General features: G+C 36.8%; 1 protein-coding gene across 12 annotated transcripts in view; it reads left to right on the top strand.

The window, feature by feature from the left end:
- BCAP29 (B cell receptor associated protein 29) overlaps nucleotides 1-22508 on the top strand; it is a 49635-nt gene that overhangs the window by 355 nt on the left and 26772 nt on the right. For 5 of the 12 annotated variants that reach the window (XM_054494231.2, XM_054494233.2, XM_063667704.1 and 2 more), the window contains exons 1-6: nucleotides 18-167; nucleotides 625-731; nucleotides 3741-3841; nucleotides 13848-13998; nucleotides 15759-15894; nucleotides 19894-20002. In XM_054494231.2, the coding sequence (XP_054350206.1) occupies nucleotides 640-731; nucleotides 3741-3841; nucleotides 13848-13998; nucleotides 15759-15894; nucleotides 19894-20002 (589 nt within the window). In that variant the 5' untranslated portion in view covers nucleotides 18-167; nucleotides 625-639. Of the gene's footprint in view, nucleotides 1-17; nucleotides 522-624; nucleotides 732-3740; nucleotides 3842-10159; nucleotides 10262-13847; nucleotides 13999-15758; nucleotides 15895-19893; nucleotides 20003-22508 lie in introns of those variants that run through there. The other 7 variants (XM_054494236.2, XM_054494224.2, XM_054494237.2 and 4 more) reach the window with 6 other exon arrangements.

Genomic DNA, 22508 nt, shown 5'->3' on the forward strand with positions numbered 1-22508 from the left:
GGTCGCGCCGCCTGTGACATCAGCTGGGACAGACCCGCGGGCGGGAGCCTGCGGGGCGGGAGGCGGGGTGGGGCCCTGGCTCCCCTCCCCCGCCCGGCCGCGGCGTGTGACGTCCCGGGCGTCGGCGGCCGCGGAGCAGCGCGGTGAGCCAGGCGGGCTGCCTGCGGGTAAGGGCGGCCGCGACCCGGGGACCCGTAGGCGCTAGGCCGCGGAGGGAGAGCGCCGCTGCCTGGTCTGGAGAAGCCCGCGGAGCTGGCCTGGCCCGACCTGGCCCGGCCAGGTCCGCGGCGCGGTGGTCGAAGGCCCGCGGCGCCTTCTGGGAGCGGGAGGGTCGGGAAGCCGGGAGTTGGTGGAGGGAGGCGTTGGGCTTCTGTCGCCGCGAAGCTGGCGGAAAAGGCAGTGGCCAGCGGGCCGCCTCGCCAGTTCCCACGACTCCCAGGGAGGTGGCGACACCCGCTTCCCGGGCCACCCTTTCCCCCTTCCTGACCGGGGTCCGTGCCGGCCTCCCCAGGTGGGAGAAGGTGGGACACTGTCCATCCCCTGGACAAAAACGCTGCGCCTCGGGGCCTTGAACCTGGTTTTGTTTGAAAGGAAGCAAGATAAAATAAGTGTTTCTCCATTTAGGTGTGAAGAAAAAAAATGACACTCCAATGGGCGGCAGTGGCAACCTTTCTTTATGCCGAAATAGGACTCATTTTAATCTTCTGCTTACCTTTTATTCCTCCTCAGAGGTAGGAAACCTTCAAATCGTTAACTGTGATAAATATTGGATCGCTCCTAATGTAAAATGGAAAAAGTTTTCTGAACATTAAAAAGTTTGGAAAGTCTTTGAAAATAAACTCACCTAACGAATTAGGTAGTATATAATGACAATATTAAAATAACATTTTATATAAAACTCTGTTACGTGTACAAGTGAAATAACTTTTTCTTCCCTTCTAAAAGAAAAGGCGCCTATACTTTTGATTCTGTTGATTACAGATACAATAAAGCAACGATTATACTTTTAACACCTGCCCTGCCTTGTCTCAGGTTTTACCTTTGTTTTATTGCCCCTGAATTGGAGCCATGAACTAAATAAATGTAAGTGGATAAATCATGTTTACAGTACAGCATGGGTGTAAAAGTGTTTCATTGAGGCACTGGAACAGCAATTTAGAAACCAAAACCAATAAATTATTCTTAGTTTTCGCCTTTGTAACCGTTAAATAGTTTCATTAATGTTTAATGACAATTTTACTACTTTTGATTTCACATAAAATTAATGAATGTATATTAAAAGTGCTGAATGTGAAAAGTATCACAACCACGTATTAGCATTAGTTCTTTAGTGACGGAACTTCTAAGGTCTTGAACCAAGTACAGTGTTTCAAGCCAAGCAGTGGCTCATTTTACCCTTGCAGTAATCTACTTTTTAGTCGTTTAGTTTTAGATCCAGAAATTTGATAGTATGAATGGGGAAATATACATGTAATAAAAATGCTGCAAGACATTTGTTCATACTCCTGACATAAAATAAAATATTTCATAAATGAGATCCTAGAGATAACCCACTAAAGTGTAGTAAAATCCCAGGACTGGGAGAAACTTCTTAAAGTTTCACCTTAGCTCAGGGTCCAGATAGTCTTTCACAACTGCTAACTTGCTCCTTACCTGCCTGGATTTCTGCTCTCTTCTGTCCTTCTCTATCAGCTAAGCTAAGCTCAGTAAGTTGTTTCTTACTAAAGAAAAAAAATTGAATCATACTGTAGGGTCTTTGATCTTATTTGATCCATTCCACCCATGTTCTATATATCACGTACTGAGACCCAGGAGGGCAAGTAGCCTAAGGTTACCTAGCTGGTAAGTGACAGATTCTAGAAAAAAATCTGGCTCTTAGTCCAGTGTTCTTTCTACTCCATCATGCTGCCTCTTATCCTGTAGGTTTTGTTTCAAACAGTAACACCCTGTTTTGCTTTTTGGTAATATTTGCAATGATAGAATCCTATATATACTCAAGAAGAAGAAAGATCTTGTATATAAACATCTAATTAATAGATAAGGCTTAAGGATTTGCAAAGAAGAAAAAATTGTCAGTTGATCTTTTCTCCATCAGAGTGATCTGTAACTTATGGATCAATATTTTTCTTCCTGCCAAATAAAAATTTTACCCATCCTGATCAAGTAGCTATTAGGTAGATGTGTGTATATTTGCATACGATATATAAATGTATTCTCATGTACAAATATAAAGAAAATACGGTATGTATGCATGCAGATCATTTACAGTATGTCCTATGTGTATCCACATCTTTTTATCTTTTATATTTGTGTCACCATAATCTTTAAAGAAAATATTTCATCATTTAGTCTCTATTATTTTCTTACATAACCCAGTGGTTAAAGGCACATGCTCAGAAATCAGGTCACCTATAACTGCATGTTACTAACCTTCGGCATGCTCTTGATCCTCTCTGATCTGTTTCCTCATCTCTAAAATGGAGATAGTACTAGTGTCTACCTCTTATGGTAGTTGTTGTAATTAAATGAGATAAAACATGTAAAAGTACTTAGAACCATAATGTAGTGAGAGCACAATAGGTATTAGCTATGATAAGGTGCTCAACTGCTAGTTGTTCCCTATGACAGGTCTCTTACGTTCCCTTTTACAGCACACCAAACCTTGAAGAAATAAGTAAATTTACACTTGGACCTAGATCAAGATATTACCACTTATGTTCTCTTAAAAATATAAAATTTTATATTGCATAATTTAAATATTGGCTATATAAACTGCTTGGACTTGGAAGCAGAGACAAAAGGAACCAATTCATCTGTATGAATCTCTCTCACCCCACCAATTTCTAGTGGTTACTTAAAGTTGTCCTAATCTTAAATCTTAAATGTGTCCTAATCTTAAAGTGAAACTGTTTTTTTCAAGTTGTAAGTGCTTGAAGCTATTTAAATGCTTACTACATTTTTCTGCCTCCTTTCGACTAAAGTGTTACTCATTTAAATTGCCCTTGTACGAAGTTTGTTACCTTTCCTACTGCGTGATGGATTATTTTGTCACTTTGCCATTTATAACCCATGCTTTCTTACTACCGTCATTGTTTATACTGTTCAATCCAGCTAATTTCCCCATCTCATTTCTCTACGTTCACATCTTTATCTGTAGTAATTACATGGTTTTTTATATATAGTGTGTGAGTGTGAAAATTATCAAGCTACATATTTAAGATTTTTTCAATTTATGTATATAATACCTGGGTAGTTTTTATAATTCCCTCATGGTTAAAGTAGAGAAACTTTTACTTGGAGTATATGTTAAAAGTGTACTATATAAAAATCAGAGTTAGACCCCACTCCTGAAATGTTGCCAGTTGTTAGAACAATATATCTTTATTTCTAAGTCATTGCTCTGACCATGAAAAAGATACAGAGTAGTAGCTTCTGTCAACAATGTAATATTTTACTACTGCAAGAATTCCTTTTTAAGGTTTTGCTCATGTGTGGTTTACTTTTAGAATATTTAAGCCACCAGACAGAGGATAATCAAATATCAGGTTGTTATTAAATTTGAAAGAGTTGTTTTTTAATTCAAGAGATATTCTGTCATGTCAGAATTAATAAATTTTAAAATTAAATTTCTGTAATTTTCACTTGCTACAAAATTACTGAAATGTTACTTCAGTATTTAAAAAGTATTTCAAAACTTTATTTTAGTTTTTTTATACCAATATAATTGTATTGCTTTACAGATGGCAGAAGATTTTTTCATTTAATGTCTGGGGTAAAATTGCAACTTTTTGGAACAAGGCTTTCCTTACCATTATCATCCTGTTGATTGTTCTGTTTCTAGGTAAGTACTAGATCCCTTCTTTGAATAAATATAACTCTATTGTTTTTTAAATGAATTTCTTACTTTTTAATTAATAGAGTTGATGTTACAATTGGTGTACAGTTGACTTTATATAGTATATTCATAGTACATAGAGTGGATACTGATATATTGATACACAGTTGATAGATACTACCATTCTATATGTTCAAGCTTAAGTTTCAACAGGGCACAATGATTCTTAACCCCTTCTAGGTTATTTTAAGATTTAAATGCTGTATAATAATGCATACCTTGCTGTTCAGAGTTACCAGACTTTATTTTTCATGGTGTTGTCTCTCCTTTGTTACTGTGATGTCCTACGCACCCAGGAGCTTAACTGTTAGAAAGGCAAATAAAAGAATACAATCATTAGGCTCTCCAAAGGAGTCTTAGATGCAGGGTGTGGATTTGGACTGGATTAAAAAATAAACATGGCCGGGCGCGGTGGCTCATGCCTGTAATCCTAGCACTTTGGGAGGCCAAGGTGGGAGGAGTGCCTGAGTCCAGGAGTTTGAGACTAGCCTGGGCAACATAGCAAAACCTTATCTTTACAAAAAATGTAAAAATTAGCCAGGTGTGGTGATGTGCACCCATAGTCCCAGCTACTCGGGAGGCTGAGAGACTGGAGGATTGCCTGAGCCCAGAAGTTCAAGGTTGCAGTGAACTATTGCACTCCAGCCTGAGCAACAGAGCAAGACCATTCCTTAAAAAAACAAACAAACAAACAAAAACTGCAACATAGATTTGGGGACTACTGCAAAAATTTGAATATGGAGTGATTGTATAATATTAGGGAATTTATGTTAACTTTAGTTGTAATAACAGCATTGTTACATAGCAGGGTCCGCAACCTATATAGCCTGTGGGCCAAATGCCTATTTTTGTAAATAAAGTTTTATTGGGAAATGACCATGCCCGTTTGTTTACATAATGTCTGTACTTGTTTTTCAGCATGTTTTAAATTTTCATAGTAACAGTATTTTAAAAATTAAAAGTAGACCTTTAGGTTCTTGTCAAACCAGAAGTTCCATGAGTCTTAATAATCACCATGTTTTTCCACTTGTTACTGAGCTCAGAGAAATTAAGTGACTTGTCTAAGATTACCCAGCTACTTCTTGAAATGCCCTTTCTTGCACAGAGTATGTTTTCCCTCAGAATTCCCTCAGAGTTGTTGTGTTGTTGGTTAAGTAGGATTTAGAGAGGCGAACTTGGGACCCTAACCGCCGTCTTTGTCACTGTTTTGTGAGAAAATGTCTTCCATGTTCCAAACCACCAATCTCTCAAATAGAATCCTCTTTATAAAACTAAGAACATCTGGTATGAGAAGGGATGGTATTGTCAAAAACAGAAAGGTATGAATGATTTGTGCCTCTTTTCAAGATGTAAATATTTGTCTCGTGGTACATTATTAATGTTATGGATTGAGTCTCTAGCCGTATAACTAGTTACAAGAAGTTAGTAAAGAAGAGTAAGGAAAACCGGTTCCAGTTCTGCCACCAGCTAACTAAAGGACCTTTGAAATGGCTTTTATTTCTCTGGGTTTGATTTATTCATCTTGTGAAATGTAGGGAGAGATGGAAATAATCTCTGCAGCTCCTGATTTTATGATTTTCTAACTCTAAAATTATCACAAAAATTTCTACTGAAAACTGTCACTTATCATGTAAGGGAGGGGAGTTGTAGTATAAGTTCTTTTGGTTACATTAGAAACAAACTTGGCCGGGCGCAGTGGCTCACCTCTGTAATCCCAGCACGTCAGAAGACCAAGGCAGGTGGATCAACCTAAGGTCAGGAATTCCAGACCAGCTTGGCCAACGTGGTGAAACCCTGTCTCTACCAAAAATAGAAAAATTAGCTGGGCATGGGGGCACGTGCCTGCAATCCCAGCTACTCAGGAAACTGAGGCAGGAGAATTGTTTGAATCCGAGAGGCAGAGGTTGCAGTGAGCCGAGATCGTGCCATTGCACTCCAGCCTGGGCGACAAGAGTGAAACTCCATCTCAAAAAAAAAGAAACCAACTTGAACTCACTTGACCAAAAAAGGAAAAATTTGTAATAAAATACGGGGTTGTTGCAGAGTAGCCCAAGAAAGGAAGGAAGCCAAATTCCAGGGAGGGATTAGTACCTGAAACTGAAATGTCCTTTTCTTGGCCATACATTTTCCCTATATATACTTCATTCTTTTTTATTATGGACTCTGATATTCTGTCTATCTCCAAGGCAGTAAATGGGTACCAAACAGCTGCCAGGTGTTACCATTCCAGACATATGCAAGGATTAATTCATCATCTCTGAATCCCAATTCCACATCAAAGGAAAAAAAAATTGGACCAGCTAGCACCAGGTATCTACTCCTCGTCTCCTATAACCAGGAAGGTCACAAGGGAGAATCATGACTGCTGGCTGAAGCCTGCATCTTTGGGTAAACAGGGTAATTAATTTCCAGAGAACAAGGACATCATCCATAGTTAAGGCAGCCAGATAGGTGCTTATCCTCTAGGTCTCCATCCAAAATGGAGTAATGACACCTACTTTCGTGTTTTAAGATTTAAACGCAGTAACATATGTAAAGTGCAGAGTCTGATGTTCCAGTCCCCAACAATGATGTAAATAATGCAAAACCAGTGGATTACTCATGCTTAATTTATATTTTACTTGGAAATTTATTTCCTTTTTCTTGGTTATCTCTCTAAATAAGGTAACTTTTTTGTACATTTTCTTTTTATATGTATTTATTCTTTTTTGTGTGTGTGTGTGACGGGGTCTCACTCTGTCACCAAGGCTGAAATGCAGTGGTGTGATCTCGGCTCACTGCAACCTCCACTTTCCAGGCTCAAGTAATTCTTCAGCTGCAGCGTCCCAAGTAGCTGGGACTACAGGCAAGAGCCACCAACCCCTAGCTAATTTTTGTTTTTTTTTTAATAGAGACAGGGTTTTGTCATGTTGCCCAGACTGGTCCCAAACTCCTGAGCTCAAAGCGATCCACCCACCTCAGCTTCCCAAAGTGCTGGGATTACAGGCATGAGCCACTGCACCCAGCCAAAATAAAGTAGCTATTAAGAAGTATTTATATTCTTAGAGCCAACACTAACTGAGTGTGTGCATACAAGTGTGTGTGCATGTGTGTATTTTAGGTGCTGGTAAAAGACAGAATGGAAGTGGGAATTTCAAGAGTATGTTTAGTGTTAGCAGAAATGCATCCCAGGAATTTGAAAGTTTCCATAACTGATCTAAAATTGGATCATCTTCAGATGGTTTATAGAAAATTGACTGTATGTCACATCCTTCCCTTATTGTTGACTCCATTCCATTTTTCAGACATAGTTACCATTTTAGTATACAGGTGATGTATTCTACAGGTATGTTTCCATGACCATTGACATTAATAAACCTTTTTAATATTGTTGGTTAATCTTCAGCTTTTCTGCATAATGGATTCAGGAGTATTATTCCCGTTTAATTACCAAGAAAGATTAATCACAAAGCATAATGATCCTTCATAGTACTCGCTATTTGCCTGTTCAAAATAAGTCGTAAATATATATTATCTTTGTTTGTTGGTTTTTTGGTAGTGGTTGGCATGCTCTTACTATATTATTGAGGCAATCTGAGAAATGACAAAGGGGAAATAGCCATTAAGATACAGGAAATTTTCTAAAGATCATTTAAGAGACTACTTTATATAAATATGCAGATAAATTGGAAAACCTAGATAAAATGTATAATTTTGTAGAAAAATATAATTTACCAAATGAACACCAATAGATACAGAAAATTTAAGCAGAGTAATTTATATAGAAAAATTATAGAAAGTTATCAAAAAGGACCCCTATTTCAAAAAAAAAAAGCAAAAAACCAGATAGTTTTATAAGAAACCCTACTGCTTTCAGAAAACAGATATTACTACTGCTTCTTAAACTATTCTAGAATTTAAAGAAAACTTCAAATTGTGCAGCGCTAGAAAAAAGCAAGCTGTAGAATTGAAAATAAGTCAGAACAAATGAACTGAATAGTACATCAGATTGCAGTATACAACACAGAGAAAAATAATTACTCTTGAACATAGTACTCTTAACTTTTTACCTCCCTGGTAGGGTACATTTTAAGAACCAAGAGGATTACAATGAAATCTGAAACTTTATAATAGTTTTATTGTTGGTAATTTAAAAGTTGTTTTATGTATAGTGCAGCATCAAGCAAATTAGTGTGTTCATGGTATTAGAAACTGAGACTTTCAGGAATAGATATGGCATACAAATATAAAGTCAAAAATTAAGAATTTTTAAGGTTCTAGAGTGATTTATTTGGATTTTATTTTGGAGTATGGAAATGTGGAACTAGATAGAGGTGGTAGTTGCACAGCATTGTGAATATACTAAGCACGGCTGAATTGTTCACTTTAAAGTGTTTACTTTTATGTTACATGAATTTTGCCTCAATAAATTAAAATAATTTTGTTAAAGACATAGGAGTCTGGCTTTGGTCATAGCAAAACGGGTGGTATTAGACTATTTCTTCTGTGTTAAAAATTATGAACCCACGATAAAATACGAAAAAAGGTATTTGAAGGCCTTGTAGAGCAACCAAAAGCAGGCAGAAACTAGAAGGACGTCAACCCTTAAAAGAAGGGAATCATACTGGGTGTGATCACATTTATATAGCCTTTCTTCCAACCACTTTCCAGTCATGTGGCATAGACAACTATATAGAACTCAAAGCAAAAAGACAGTCTTACTGACTTAAGGGGTCAGAGGTCAGATAGATGCGAAAATAAGAAGGATGTCTAAGAAAGGAGAGAACCCAAAAAGGGAACCCCAAAATCCACATGTAAACTCCCCTTAAATTCTTGGTTGACTCTTCAACCATGGATGTGTAGGAAAGATTCCAAGGAGATTAATGAAAAGGAACAGCCAGCAGAAAGCAGCAAGGCTGAGAATAAATTTTGGCTGCTGGCCACCAAGGAGAGACAGAGTTTGGAGTATGAGCCTCGTCACGTTAGAGGGGCTTAGTAAAGACCTTGAACCTTTACACTAAAATCACAGAAGGGCTACTCCTTAGGAATAGAGACTATATCCCAGGAATTAGAAATTTACTATAACTAAGGCCTAAAGCAAAACAGACTTACTCTAAAAAAGTATAAAAATCAAGCCTCTCCAAACAGCTGTAAACTGTACATCAGCAGTCCCCACCCTCTTTGGCACCAGGAACCAGCTTCATTGAAGACAGTTTTTCCATATGCAGGAGCAGGGGATGGTTTCGGGATGATTCAAGCACATTAAATTTATATGCACTTCATTTCTATTATTATTACATTGTAATATATAATGAAATAATTATGCAACTCACCATAATGTAGAATCACTGAGAGCCCTGAGCTTGTTTCCTGCAACTGGACATTCTCATCTGGGGATGATGGGAGATGGTGGCAGATCATCAGGCATTAGATTCTCATAAGAAGCGTGCAACCTAGATCCCTTGCATGCGCAGTTCACAATAAGGCTTGCACTCCTATGAGAATCTAATGCCACCACTGATTTGATAGCTTGGGCAGTAATGTCAGCGATAAGGAGTGGCTGTAAATACAGATGAAGCTTTGCTCACTGACCTGCCAATCACCTCCTGCTGTGCAGCCCAGTTCCTGACAGGCCGTGGAGCAGTACAGGTGCATGGCTTTGGGAGTTGGGGACCCCTGCTGTACATAATCTTTGCAAGGGCACATGAATATACTAAACTCTCTTCACCAAGATACACTATATTCTGGGCCATAAAACAAGTCTCAATAAATACAAAGGATTGAAGTCCTACCAAGGATTGGAATCATATAGAGTATGGGGGTTTTGTTTTTGTTGTTTTATAGAGACAGACTTTCGCTTTGTTGCCCAGGCTGGTCTGAAACTCCTGGCCTCAAGTGATCCTCCCCGTTCCCAGAATGCTGGGATTACAGATGAGAGCTACTGTGCCCAGCCCCTACAGAGTGTGAAAATAGAAATCAGTAACAGAAATCTGGAAAACCTATACATGTTTGAAAATTAAACAAGACTTGTTAGTAATCCTAGGGTCAAAGAACTCACAAAGGAAATTAGAAAATGTTTTAACTGAACAATAATGAAAATACAATATGTTAAAGTTTTAAGATGCCATTAAAGCACTGCTTAAAGGAAAAATTATAGGTTTGAATGTTTATTTTTAAAAAAGATGTAAAATCAGTGATTTTAGTTTCCACCTTAATAATATCTACCCATTATATTGAATATTGACAGTGAAAAAAATAATATTCACTCAGTTGTTTTTTTTAAAGATTTAGAAAGAAGCTTTTTCATTCTGATGAAGATCTACAAAAAACCTCAAGCTAGCATCATACTTAAATATCAAAGGCTTCCCCCGTAAGATTGGAAACAAGGCAAGGATATTTACACTCTGTTTATTCATTTGAGTAATAGATATCCTAGCCAGGGTAAATAAGTCATGAAAGAAATGAAAGGCTTAAAGATTGCAAAGAAAGAAGTAAAATGTCCTTATTTGCAGATGACATGATTATTTATATAGAAAATCCTGGCCTGGCACAGTGGCTCACTCCTGTAATCCCACCACTTTGGGAGGCTGAGGTGGGCAGATTGCTCAAGCTCAGGAGTTCCAGACCAGCCTGGGCAACATGGCTAAACCCCATCTCTACCAGAAAGTACAAAAATTAGCCAGGTGTGGTGGCTCACGCTTGTAGTCCCAGCTACTCAGAAGGCTGAGGTGGGAGAGTTGCTTGAGCCCAAGAGGTCGAGGCTGCAGTGAGATGTGATCACATCACTGCACTCCAGCCTGGGTGACAAAGCCAGACCCTGTCTCAGAAAAAAGAAAGAAAGAAAGAGATAATCCTAAAGTATCTACAAGAAAGCTCTTATGTCAAAGAAATTAATATAGTGGGGTCACAAAATACAGATGGGTCAGTATACAAAAATTCAGTATATCAGTAATTGTATTTCTATACTATAAGCAGTAAACAATAGGCAAATGACATTTTTAAAAATTGCTTTTCTAAGTACACCAAGAAGCCTAAAAACCTTAGAAATAAACTTTATAAAAGAGGCACAACAGATCTATACAGAAAACTACAAAAACATTGCTGAAAGAAATTAAAGAAGATGAAAATAAATGGGGATTTTTCATCAGTTGGAATACTCAATATTATTAAAATGTTTGTTCTTCCAAAATTCTACGGACATAACACAGTCCCAATGAGAAACCCAACAGGCATTTTTGTAGCAGTTGATCAGTTGCTTCTAAAATTTATGCAGACATGCAAAGAACTCATATAACAGTCAAAAAATCTTTACAAATAACAAAATTGGGAGACTCACACTACCAGATTTCAACAGTAAAGGGGAAAATAAAAACAGGTTAGTGGGCTTTATCTAATCAGTTGAAAGCCTTAATAGAGCAAAGATTGACCTCCTCTGAGCAAAAAGGAATTTTGCCCGCAGGTTGCTTTTGGACTCAAGATGTATTTCTTCCCTGAATCTCCAGACTGCCAGTCTACCCTCCAGATTTTAAACTTAACAAGCCTCTACGAGCATATGAGCCAGTTCCTTAAAATAAATCTCAAGCTCTCTCTCTTTCTTTCTCTCTCTCTTTCTCTTTCTGCCCCCGTACCACTCTTCCCCATACACACACACACACACCCCCCCCCACACCAACCCACCCGCTATTGGTTCTTTTTCCCTGGAGAACCCTTACTAATACACCATCTTAACTAAGTAATCAAATTTAGCATCAAAAAGTATGAGACAAACTAACATTACACAGCATAAATTATGAGGGATTCTTTCCAAAAGTATTAAACCTTATCCAATCAAGTATTTGTTTTATTTTATTTTGACTTTCTGAGGCCTGGCAGAACCAATCAAGTCTGACTTCTAGTTTTCTAAAAATACAGGAGTTAAAGAAATTGGACTACACTCAGACAAATTCAGAATGTGAGAACTTTCTTTGTGCTTATTTATTTTTTAATATTTAAAAAAAGAGACAGGGTCTCGCCATTTTGCTCATTCTGGTCTCAATCTCCTGGCCTCATGCTATCCTTCTGCCTCTGCTTCCCAAAGTGCTGGGATTACAGGTGTTAGCCACCACACCCAGCCAGAATGTGAGAACTTTCTAGAAAACAGTTGGCCTGGCACCTTTTTTAAAAAGTACTGTATGTCAAGAGACTACAGAAACATAACTATATGTAATGAGTATCCATTATAAAATTCTCAGTTTGAAAAAAATTCTATGAAAGACATTTGGGAGACAAATAAAGCAAATAACCCAATTTAAAAATGGGTAAAGGATCTGAATACATATTTTTCCAAAGATGATATACAAATGATCAACAAGCACATGAAAAGATGTTCAACAGCATTAGCCATCAGAGAAATGCAAATCAAAACCACAAAGAAATGCCACTTTACACCCACTAGGATGACTATAATCAAAAATATAATAACAAGTGTTGCCGAGGATATGGAGAAATTGGAACCAACATATACTGCTTGTGGGAATGTAAAGTAGTACAGCTGCTTTGGAATACAGTTTGGCAGTTCCTCAAAAATTAAACATAGAGTTACCATACGGCCCAGCAGTTCATCTCTTAGGTATGTACCAAAAGAAATGAAAGCACATGTCGATATGAAACTTGCACATGAATGTTCATAGCAGCATTATTCATAATAGTCAGAAGGTGGAAACAGCTCAATGCCATCAACCAATGAATAGATAAACCAAATGTTACCACATTCATACAATGGAATATTATTCAGCCATAAAAGTAATGAAGTACTGACTACAGTGCAGACGAACTTTGAAAGCATTATGCTAAGTGAAGGAAGCCAGACACAAAAGAGCAGATAGTATATGATTCAATTTATATGAAATGTCTGGAACAGGTAGTTCTGTAGAGACAGAAAGCAGATTGCTGGTCACCAGGAGCTGAGGGATGTGTATAGATTTTCTTTGTGGGGTGACCAAAATGTTCTGAAATTAGATAATGGTAATGGTTATACAACTTTGTGACTATACTAAAAACTACTGAATTATACATTTTAAAGAGGTAAATTTTTATGGTATGTGAATTATATCTCAATAAAGCTACTAAAAATAAAATAGTAGTCAAAATGGCCCCAGTTTTCTAACTGGAGTTCCTTGTGTGGCAATAACTCTTACCCAAGACTTCTGTTGGTCACATGAAAGGGGAGCATTCAAACTTGTTCATATACTTCCACTGGCTTTTAAGACCTTATAAGGCAGATGCCTTCCCTAGTACATACAAGAATCCAGGAACTAAGAATGCACTCAATGTAGACCCTTATAAGCTGACATCTATTTTCCGCTGGAAAGAAGTGGTTCCCCTGCATCTGAGACTTCCCAGAACTGAAAGCATCAAAGGAGCAGCTGTCTGAACATTTCCAGTAGCAGCTGCTATGCACTAGTCGGAGGAGTGTATGCCACCATAGATCAAATCCCATTTTAACAAACTTATGCCAGTGGAAATTTCAATATAACCAAATATTTTGAAAATCTCAATCATTTAAAGTAATAATATGTAATAAAATGCTTGTGTAGTAAGAGAAATGGGATAGTCTCTTGGAATTGATTGTAATGGGATATGACATCTGTCATTGTCAATAGGCTGAATTTTAGTCATCTTAGAGACAGAAAATGTAAAGGATAATAGTTTGCAGTGTAGTTAGAGATGAGAAACAATAAAATGATGGTAAGTACTAGATGAATAATTTAAAAATGCTATAGTAGTTCAAAATTTGCTACTAGTGTCCATTTATACAGCACCTACTTTGAGCATGAAAAGTTCCCAGGTACTGTAGACGGAATGACATAAAGATCGCCTCTGCCTGAAGTCCATTATTTAAAAGTGTGGTCAGTTTTTCTAAAACTGCTTTCCATTTTTAGCAAGTTTATATTCGTAAAAGCCAAAAGTACTGTTTTCTTTTCTTCTGTAATAGATGCCGTGAGAGAAGTAAGGAAATATTCCTCAGTTCATACCATTGAGAAGAGCTCCACCAGCAGACCTGATGCCTATGAACACACACAGATGAAACTTTTTAGGTCTCAAAGAAATCTTTACATTTCTGGATTTTCACTATTTTTTTGGCTGTAAGTAAAAAATAATAATAGAAGCACAATTTAAAAACATGATTTATGCTTCTCTTTCTCATTTTGTCCACCTTTACTGTAGATTTTTTTTTTTAAGAGAGACAGCCTTTTGCTCTGTTGCCCAGGCTGCAGTGCAGTGGTGCCTTCATAGCTCACTGTAACTTCAAACTCCTGGGTTCAAGTGATCCTGCCTCTTCAACCTCTCATTTCTAGGACTACAGGCACACACCACCATGTAGGGCTAATTTTAAAATTTTTTGTAGAGATGGGGTCTCACTATGTTGCCCAGACTGGTCTCAAACTCCTGGCCTCAAGTGATCCTCCCACCTCAGCCTCCTAAAGTACTGAGATTACAGGCACAAGTCACTGTACCCAGCCTACTGTAGTTTTTTGTTTGTTTCTTTGTTTGTTTTTTAAGATGGAATCTCGCTTTGTCACCCAGACTGGAGTGCAGTGGCGTGATCTCAGCTCACTACAAGCTCCGCCTCCTGGGTTCACGCCATTCTCCTGCATCAGCCTCCTGAGCAGCTGGGAGTACAGGTGCCCGCCACCATGCCCTGCTAATTTTTTTGTATTTTCAGTAGAGACGGGGTTTCACTGTGTTAGCCAGGATGGTCTCGATCTCCTGACCTCGTGATCCTCCCGCCTTGGCCTCCCAAAGTGCTGGGATTACAGATGTGAGCCACCGCACCCGGCCTGTAGATTTTTTTATAACATCTTTGTAAAAGAATTCAGATGATATACCCAAATAACAAACAGTAGTTAACAGCTTGTAGGTTTGCCCAGTCCATAAGGCCCTGAATGATTAGGCTCCTGCCTCTCTGTGGAGCCTTGTCTCATACGTGTCTCTGACATGTACAATGCATTCCACCCTTACAGACCTTCACCATTTATTCATTCATTCCGTCTTGCAACAGATATTGATTGAGTTCTGTAGTGTACCTAACTCTTTCCCATTTTAGGGTCTTTACACAAGCTATTCGTTTTGCCAGAACACTTCTTTCCTCATTTCCTGGCTAACTCTTACTCATCCATTAGCCTCTTTCTCAAAGCCTTCTGTGGCCATCACTACCCACAAAGTAGGTAGGTCTTCTCTTACAGGTGCTCAAAGAATGTATATATACTTCATTTTCTAGTGTCATTCCTGGTTGTAATTAAATACTGTTTTAACTTTTGCTTCCACAACTAGGAGCCAAACCCCCGAGGGCATGGACTTTGCTGTTTTCCGCTGCGCCTGCAGTGCCTAGCAGAGTGTCTTAACACTTAGCATTCCTGAGTAAAAGGAATGTCTGCTGAATGAATAATTGAGGATAGTAGTCACTACTTCTTCTAACAATGGCAGTTACCCATAAACAGATGTGAATGAGCTGTTCTTCGGCTTGTTTGACCTTACACAATGTTCCTTAAATAGCAGAATTTGAACTGGGCCAAAAAAAAATAATTCTCTTACTGGCCCTGTCACACTGTCTGAAATTTTCCTGTTTCTATTCCTCCAAGCTAAAGCCTTCTACAGGAAAACAAGTAAGTACCACTGAACCTGTATTCTAAATGCTGGTCTTCTAACAAAGATTCCGAAGGAATGAGACACGGGCCTGTTTTTACTAAGAGACTTAAATTAAAAAAAGAATAATGGGTTCTGCCTAAACATTATCTGCCACCACCACACCTATACCTAATGGGGAGTAATTTGGCAATGACTGTTTTAAAATAAGTTTCTGGTGATTGGCCAGTAATACATTATTCTGATTTTTTTTTCTTAGAGTGTTAAGACGTCTGGTTACGCTTATTACTCAACTGGCAAAAGAACTGTCAAACAAAGGCGTACTTAAAACTCAAGCAGAAAATACTAACAAGGCTGCCAAAAAATTTATGGAAGAAAATGAAAAACTAAAACGGGTATTTAATTTTCTTTGTAAAAATTAAATGTTGTTGGTGTTCCCAAGGAGTAATGTATTTGTTTTCAGCATCAAAAAGAGCATTTTTATATTTTATAAGCAGAAAATGACCATAATTAACTATTTTATGTAATGATTATTTCAAGAATAGTTTTACTGTTCTTTAGAAATGCTTGTTCCCAGTAATATTTTTACTATTATTTAGATTTGCCTTTTCTCCATAGTGGATTTATACCATTGGACCTATTTTCTGTGATTTAAGGAGAAAATAGTATTCTGGGAATATGAATTTTAATTCCTTCATTACCGTTAAGTTTACTTTATAATCTAAAGCAAGTCTTTATAACTCTGTTTCTATTTCTTTTTCAGTTAAAGTATTTTTAAGCCTAGATTTTAGTTTTATTTTAAATGATTGGTTTATAGAAAGCAGAGAAACGTCATTGATGCTAGATTGATAATTGCACATAATATTTGAAACCTTTAATGTTATTCCTTTATTTTCTATCCTTTGATCTCATTTCACAGTGGTAAAAATAAAAACACAGTCATTAAAGCTTTGATTGATACGTAATAACTAAACTCGAAAGCACGCAGCTTTGTATTTATAGAACAACTGATCATGTACATATCTTAATTTAAAATTATACACATCATTTTGGAGTAATGATTTGTAACCATCAGAACACTGCTTTTTTTTTCTCTTCAGTTGTTTTCCTCTTATTCTTTAGCTCTAAGAAAATGGAAAGTGTTATTTTTCTCATACATACTATAGTTAATACACTTAAATTTGTCCTGCCCTTTTAAAAAAAGCACCTTCCTCAGAATACTTTTGCAACTTTTCTCTTGGAATTGTTTTCAGAACCGGTTACCCATGCAAGGAAATTTATGTCATGATTACCAATTCCTTGACCCTGCATGATTTATTCTTTCTGTTTGTTTGTTTTCCTCTCCTTTGGTTCCATACTGTTCTGATTTGCTGCTTCCTGCATAGCTGTGACCCAATCAGAGGAGGAACAGATAGGCTGGGCTAAAGCCAGTACACAGTGGGGAGAAAGTCTTTGAGCAGCACATAAAAGCAGCTGTCAGTGCTCAGAGTATAACTAATTGACCAATAAAGTGACCAATAAAGGCCATAAGTGAGAATATAAAAGATGACATCTATTTCAAGGTACTTCATGTAGATTTTGAAAAATAAGCTAAGGAAAGATAAGCTTGTGAAAACACCCCCTTTGTTTTGTCCTTCCTTCCTTTCTTTCCTTTCCTTCCTTTCCTCTCCTTCCCTCCCTTCCTCCCCAGACTGATCTCAAACTTTTGGCCTCAAGCAATCTTCCCACCTTGGCCTCCAAAAGTGCTGGGATTATAGGCAAGAGTCACCGCGCCCAGCCATACTTCTTCATTCTCTATCAGAGACACATTATCCAGTGAACTGCATTACCCTGAGATCCAAGAGACTTAGGTGCTAGTTCCAACATGTGACCTAGCACAAATCACCTATGTTAATGGGCTTCAAAGTTCCTTAGCTATAAATAATAGTTAACATTGTGCCAGGTATTGCTTCAAATGCTTCACACCAAGGTTTTTAACTGTTAATTTTCGGAAAAGCCCCATGAGTTTAGTATTGTTATTATCTTCATTTTATAGATGAGGAAACAGAGGCATAGAAAGGTTAAGTGACTTGTACAACATCATTCTACTAATATGTGACAGAACTAAAATTTGAACCTAAGCAGCCTTACTCTAGAATCCACATTCATAACCACATTATTTTGTGCCCTCAACTCCTATGTTATCCAATAGAACAATTTCCATGTGGTACCTATGTGCCCTTTCTGTTCTGATATTCAGTTAAAGAAATAATTATGAAAGACCAATTAACTTTTAATTTTACTACTTCAGTGTGATAGAGCTTTACTTTGCCCTGATTTTTTTTTCCAGCCACTCACCTTAGCAAGGTGGGATAATTTGGATGAGACAGTGAACACTTGCGTTGTTGTAGCTGGTAATCATTAAATTTCAGATTTCAGTGTTCTTGGTCTTTCTCCAGTGTCAAGTTACACGTCATAAATTTAGGCAAGTTTACAGGTGCAGTAGTGAAAGCTTATTTACAAGACTAATACAAATCCAACTTTTCCAAGTCAATGGCATGAAAATTCAAGCAGTCAGTGAAAACATTCTTGCAACTCAATGATTCTCTTCTAATTTGGGTAATCACTGGAGATTTTATGAACTGAATTCAGTGAAGTAATAGCTGGAGTTGTTTTCAACTTGAAGTAGGCAACACATTAAAAGAGATTTGGAGAAATTTTTTTCTTGTGCTGCTCTTTACAAAAAAGAAAAACTTTTTTTTTAATTTGAGAAGATATGAGGCTCCTTTAGTTTCAGAATGTATTTCAATCCTCCTGTCTCCAAAAAACAGTCCTTGAGATTATATAATATGTGCATTAGAGCTTTAATTCCTCCTCTGGGCTGCCTAATCTCTATATAGCACAGTAGTACTGTATTTGGTCTTGTGCTACAGTTTTTATGCTTGTTTCATCCTTTCTACTAGATTGAAGTTACTCAAAAGTAGAGACCATGTTTCTCTTATATTTTTATCTCTTACAGCACCTTGCATTGTAAAATATTTGCATGTAGTCATTGCTCAGTAGAACTTTGTGTTTTGATGAATATATTGGCTTACATTAGAAAATGAATCACCCTGCATAGAAATTCCTCTCTTATGTCAGTCTGTTTAAAATTCTCCTGTGTTCCTTTTTTACCTGACTATAGAACCTGTCAGTATCAAGTTGCTGCCACTGGCCAGGTGCAGTGGCTGATCCTGTCATCTCAGCACTTTGGGAGGCTGAGGTGAGAGGATTGCTTGAGGCCAGGAATTCAAGACCAGCCTGGGCAATACAGTATATATATATATGCACATGTATATACACACACACACACACACACACACACATATATATATATATAATTTTTTGTAAAATTAGCCTGCCATGGTGGCATACCCCTATAGTCTCAGCTACTCAGGAGGCTGAGATGGGAGGATCACTTAAGCCCAGGAGGTCAAGGCTGAAGTGGCTATGGGTTGCACCACTGTACTCCAGCCTGGGTGACAGAGTGAGACCCTGTTTCTTAAAAAAAAAAAAAAAAAAAAGTTGCTGCCTCTTTATTTAGTCTATTGACCCACAACAGTATACATATTATGTTTTTCAAACATTTACTTTGTCTTTCTTGGTAATTTAAATTCTTTATCATTTCTTTAAGTCAGCTTCTTAGTTCTGATGATAATTATAGTTTCTGTTCACAATACAGATTATGAAATTTTTACTCCATGATAATTTTATTTTGATCAGTTGTTTTACTATATGGATCTTAATTTTTCTTGCCTAGAAAAGATAAGCTACAAACACTAACATTTTTAAAGCCAGAATCAATTTTAAAATATAAAGAGCATTATAAAGGGTTAATGGAATAACAGTAATTTGGAAACTGTTCAACGAAAATTAGAACTTTCCAGCTGTAGAAATGGCCCTGTCATTTCCCACTTACCCATCTCCACTCTCACATATTCTTCTCTTACAAATTTGTCTGTATAAAAATAGGCTGAGTAGATAGCTCTACAATCAGAACATAATGGTTTTCTAATTAATATCATCCTCAGAACTGTTTTTTTTCCCTTAGATTTACATTTCTCATTAATTGAGGAAGAAAGACTGACATTATTTACCTAAATACTTTTGAGAACATTATTTTAATCATAGCAACTAGAAATTCTTATGTTCATTTTGGAGATTTCAGCCATAATAAGAAATCTTTTTTGTGTGTTTCCCAAATATTAAGTTTCTGTTAGCAAAAGTACATTGTAGAAAACTATAAAATTCTGAAAAGGACAAAGAATAAATTACAAACCGGTAATTTTAGATAGGTTACTCAGCTTATTTTCTGTAAGAATGTCTGGCTATTGCAATCTAAGCTTATTTCTTCCTGTATCTCCTTTTTGCAATAGATTTTGAAAAGCCATGGTAAAGATGAAGAATGTGTTTTGGAAGCAGAAAATAAAAAACTAGTAGAAGACCAGCAGAAACTGAAAACTGAATTAAGGAAGACTTCAGATGGTAATTTTGTGTACATGTGAAAAAGTAAAAAGACTAGCATGATATTTTGTGCTGTACACTTCACTGTTTTTCCTAAAACAAAACTAATGCCTAAATGTTCTTCTAAGATACCAAGAATGACCTATTTATAAATTCTTGTTCAAATATGAAGATAAAACATTGTGTCAGCCAAGAGAAACATGCTCTGTTATACAGAAAAACATGTAGGTGTTTCAGATCTGTGTTGTAAATACAGATGTTCTTGCCTTAGCAAAAGAGCTATGTTCCTAAAAAGTTGTTTATAAATGTGTTTTTATAAAATAAATCACATTTTTCCATCATTGTATATTCCTCCTCTCAGAGAAGCAATTGCAGGGGAACAGTTTTCTTACAAGAAAATATATTGTTTATTTCAAGCACTAATATATTCTACCTGTTAGACATAAGGAAAGCGTTCCTTGAAAGTGATGGGTAGGCACAGAGTAGGCAACAATATCTGGGATGTCAGCTAAGAATTTGAGTGCCTCCTTCCAACATAACATTGCAGTGTAGGCTTGAAGTGGAGCATCCCAACTCCATTTTCCTGAAGGCAGCAGTTTCTTCTACATTAAAAAAAAAGTTTTGCTAGTGTTTTTTTCTTAGTGAAAGAACAAATTATTTTTGTTGCATCTGCACAGCGCAGAAGAGTAGATACCCCAAATTCAGTGTCATCCAAGAAAACTCTGAGTGTAAGTTTGTGGCTTGATGATTTGCAACATTTCTGCATACAACAGATAGTTTTTTATGTTGGCCAGACACTGAGAAACCACACTTTCAGTTGATGTTAAGGTACATTGTTTGGATAGGGTTTACTTCAATCAGGATGTATTTGAATTTGAGATGGAAAACATAAAAATAAAAGCTAATTCTGTGAATAGAACAAAAATCCTCCGGAGAATATTTATGTGACACAAAATTCTTTAGTCACTTTCCTACTTACTATCTCAAGTGAAAAAAAGAAGACAGTTCAGAAGCAATAAGTTAAAAAATAAATTACCCTTATAGACAAAGTGGTATATTATGTAGTTGGCATGGTATAGCCCAAAATTCAAGAATCTTCTAGTTGGTACTGTTGCCTTTTCTGTAATTCCAAAAGATTTCGAACATGATCAAGAAATGTTATTGTTTATATGAAAATGAATTTAATAGTTATCTATGGTTTACAACAGACATTTCAGAAGAGAAACTAGTGTTCTTTTTTAACCCTGCATAAAATATTGCTACTAATTCTTTTGAAGAATGAAACCATCTATTTCCAAAACACAAAAATATTCTTTCAAAATCCTGCTTTCTTTTTTCTGTAACCACCGAGAATCTCTTTTCTTATGTTGTAAGCAGGGTGGCACAAAAATAAAAGATAGACAAGAGTGTATGTGTGCTACACTTCTCTTAACCCTGCTCAATTTAGTTTCTCCTTTCACCTTTCAAAAATTCCAGCTCTGAGATATTTTGAGCTTTAACTCTTTAAATCTGGCATAAAACTTAACTTAGTATTACATGAGCATTTCTTTAAAAGACAAAATCAGATTTTAGAGAAAATGAACTCTTTGACAATGTAAGCATTGTGTTTACAATCTGATAACAACTGATACCAGCTTCTGTGTTTGAAGTATAGACTGCAGAGCTACTTTCAAAGTGAATTAGTGTTCAGGTAAAGGCAGATTTTACCTGTTTGAGTGTGTCCTGTTTGGTTCCAGCAAGATGTATAATATTTTATGAACACGTTCTATTTATCCTAAGTTTTTTTAAAAAATAACATTTGTAATGACCTTGAGAAGATCAAAGTTCCATTTCTAAAGAAGGTGTTTCCTTGATCATGTTCTGTTGACCTAAACCAGTTAAATTCAGTAAGGTAAGAACTAAGAAAATATATCAACTAATAGTGCATGATTTGGATGAATTCAGTGGTACAATGCTTTGTGCACAGTACCACTCAGAAATATTCATTGATTTCTAAATATTGAGGGTGTTAAGGTGACAAGGCTTAAGAAAGATTTAGAAAGAGATCTTACATTTGAAAATTGAGTAAAAAAAGCAATTTTTTTTTTGGAGGAAAATAGGGTGTTTTCCATATGAATTTTCTTATCCTTTGTGTTACTTAAATCTAAGTGAAACATTTTCTTCCAAGTGTATTAGTGGAAACACAACATAAATACAAATGTTTATTTAAGCTAGTTAGCCCCAAATTTAAAAAGTGGCATTCTGGAGGCAGCTTTTGTATTTACGTTGTGTTTCCACTAATACACTTGGAAGAAAATGTTTCACTTAGATTTAAGTAACACAAAGGATAAGAAAATTCATATGGAAAACACCCTATTTTCCTCTTAAAAAAAGCTACTAAGAACACTGTCAGTAGTGGCAAACACCTTCAGTTTTTAACCTCCAACTCCTATTTTGACCAGAGTTTGTAAACTATTACCGGTGCTTCCGTGCAGTAATATCACCCTAGCACAGACATTGTATTTAGTGGAAAAACCTTCTGATGTCC

Source organism: Pongo pygmaeus, chromosome 6, assembly GCF_028885625.2.
Source record: "Pongo pygmaeus isolate AG05252 chromosome 6, NHGRI_mPonPyg2-v2.0_pri, whole genome shotgun sequence".
NCBI lineage: Eukaryota > Metazoa > Chordata > Mammalia > Primates > Hominidae > Pongo > Pongo pygmaeus.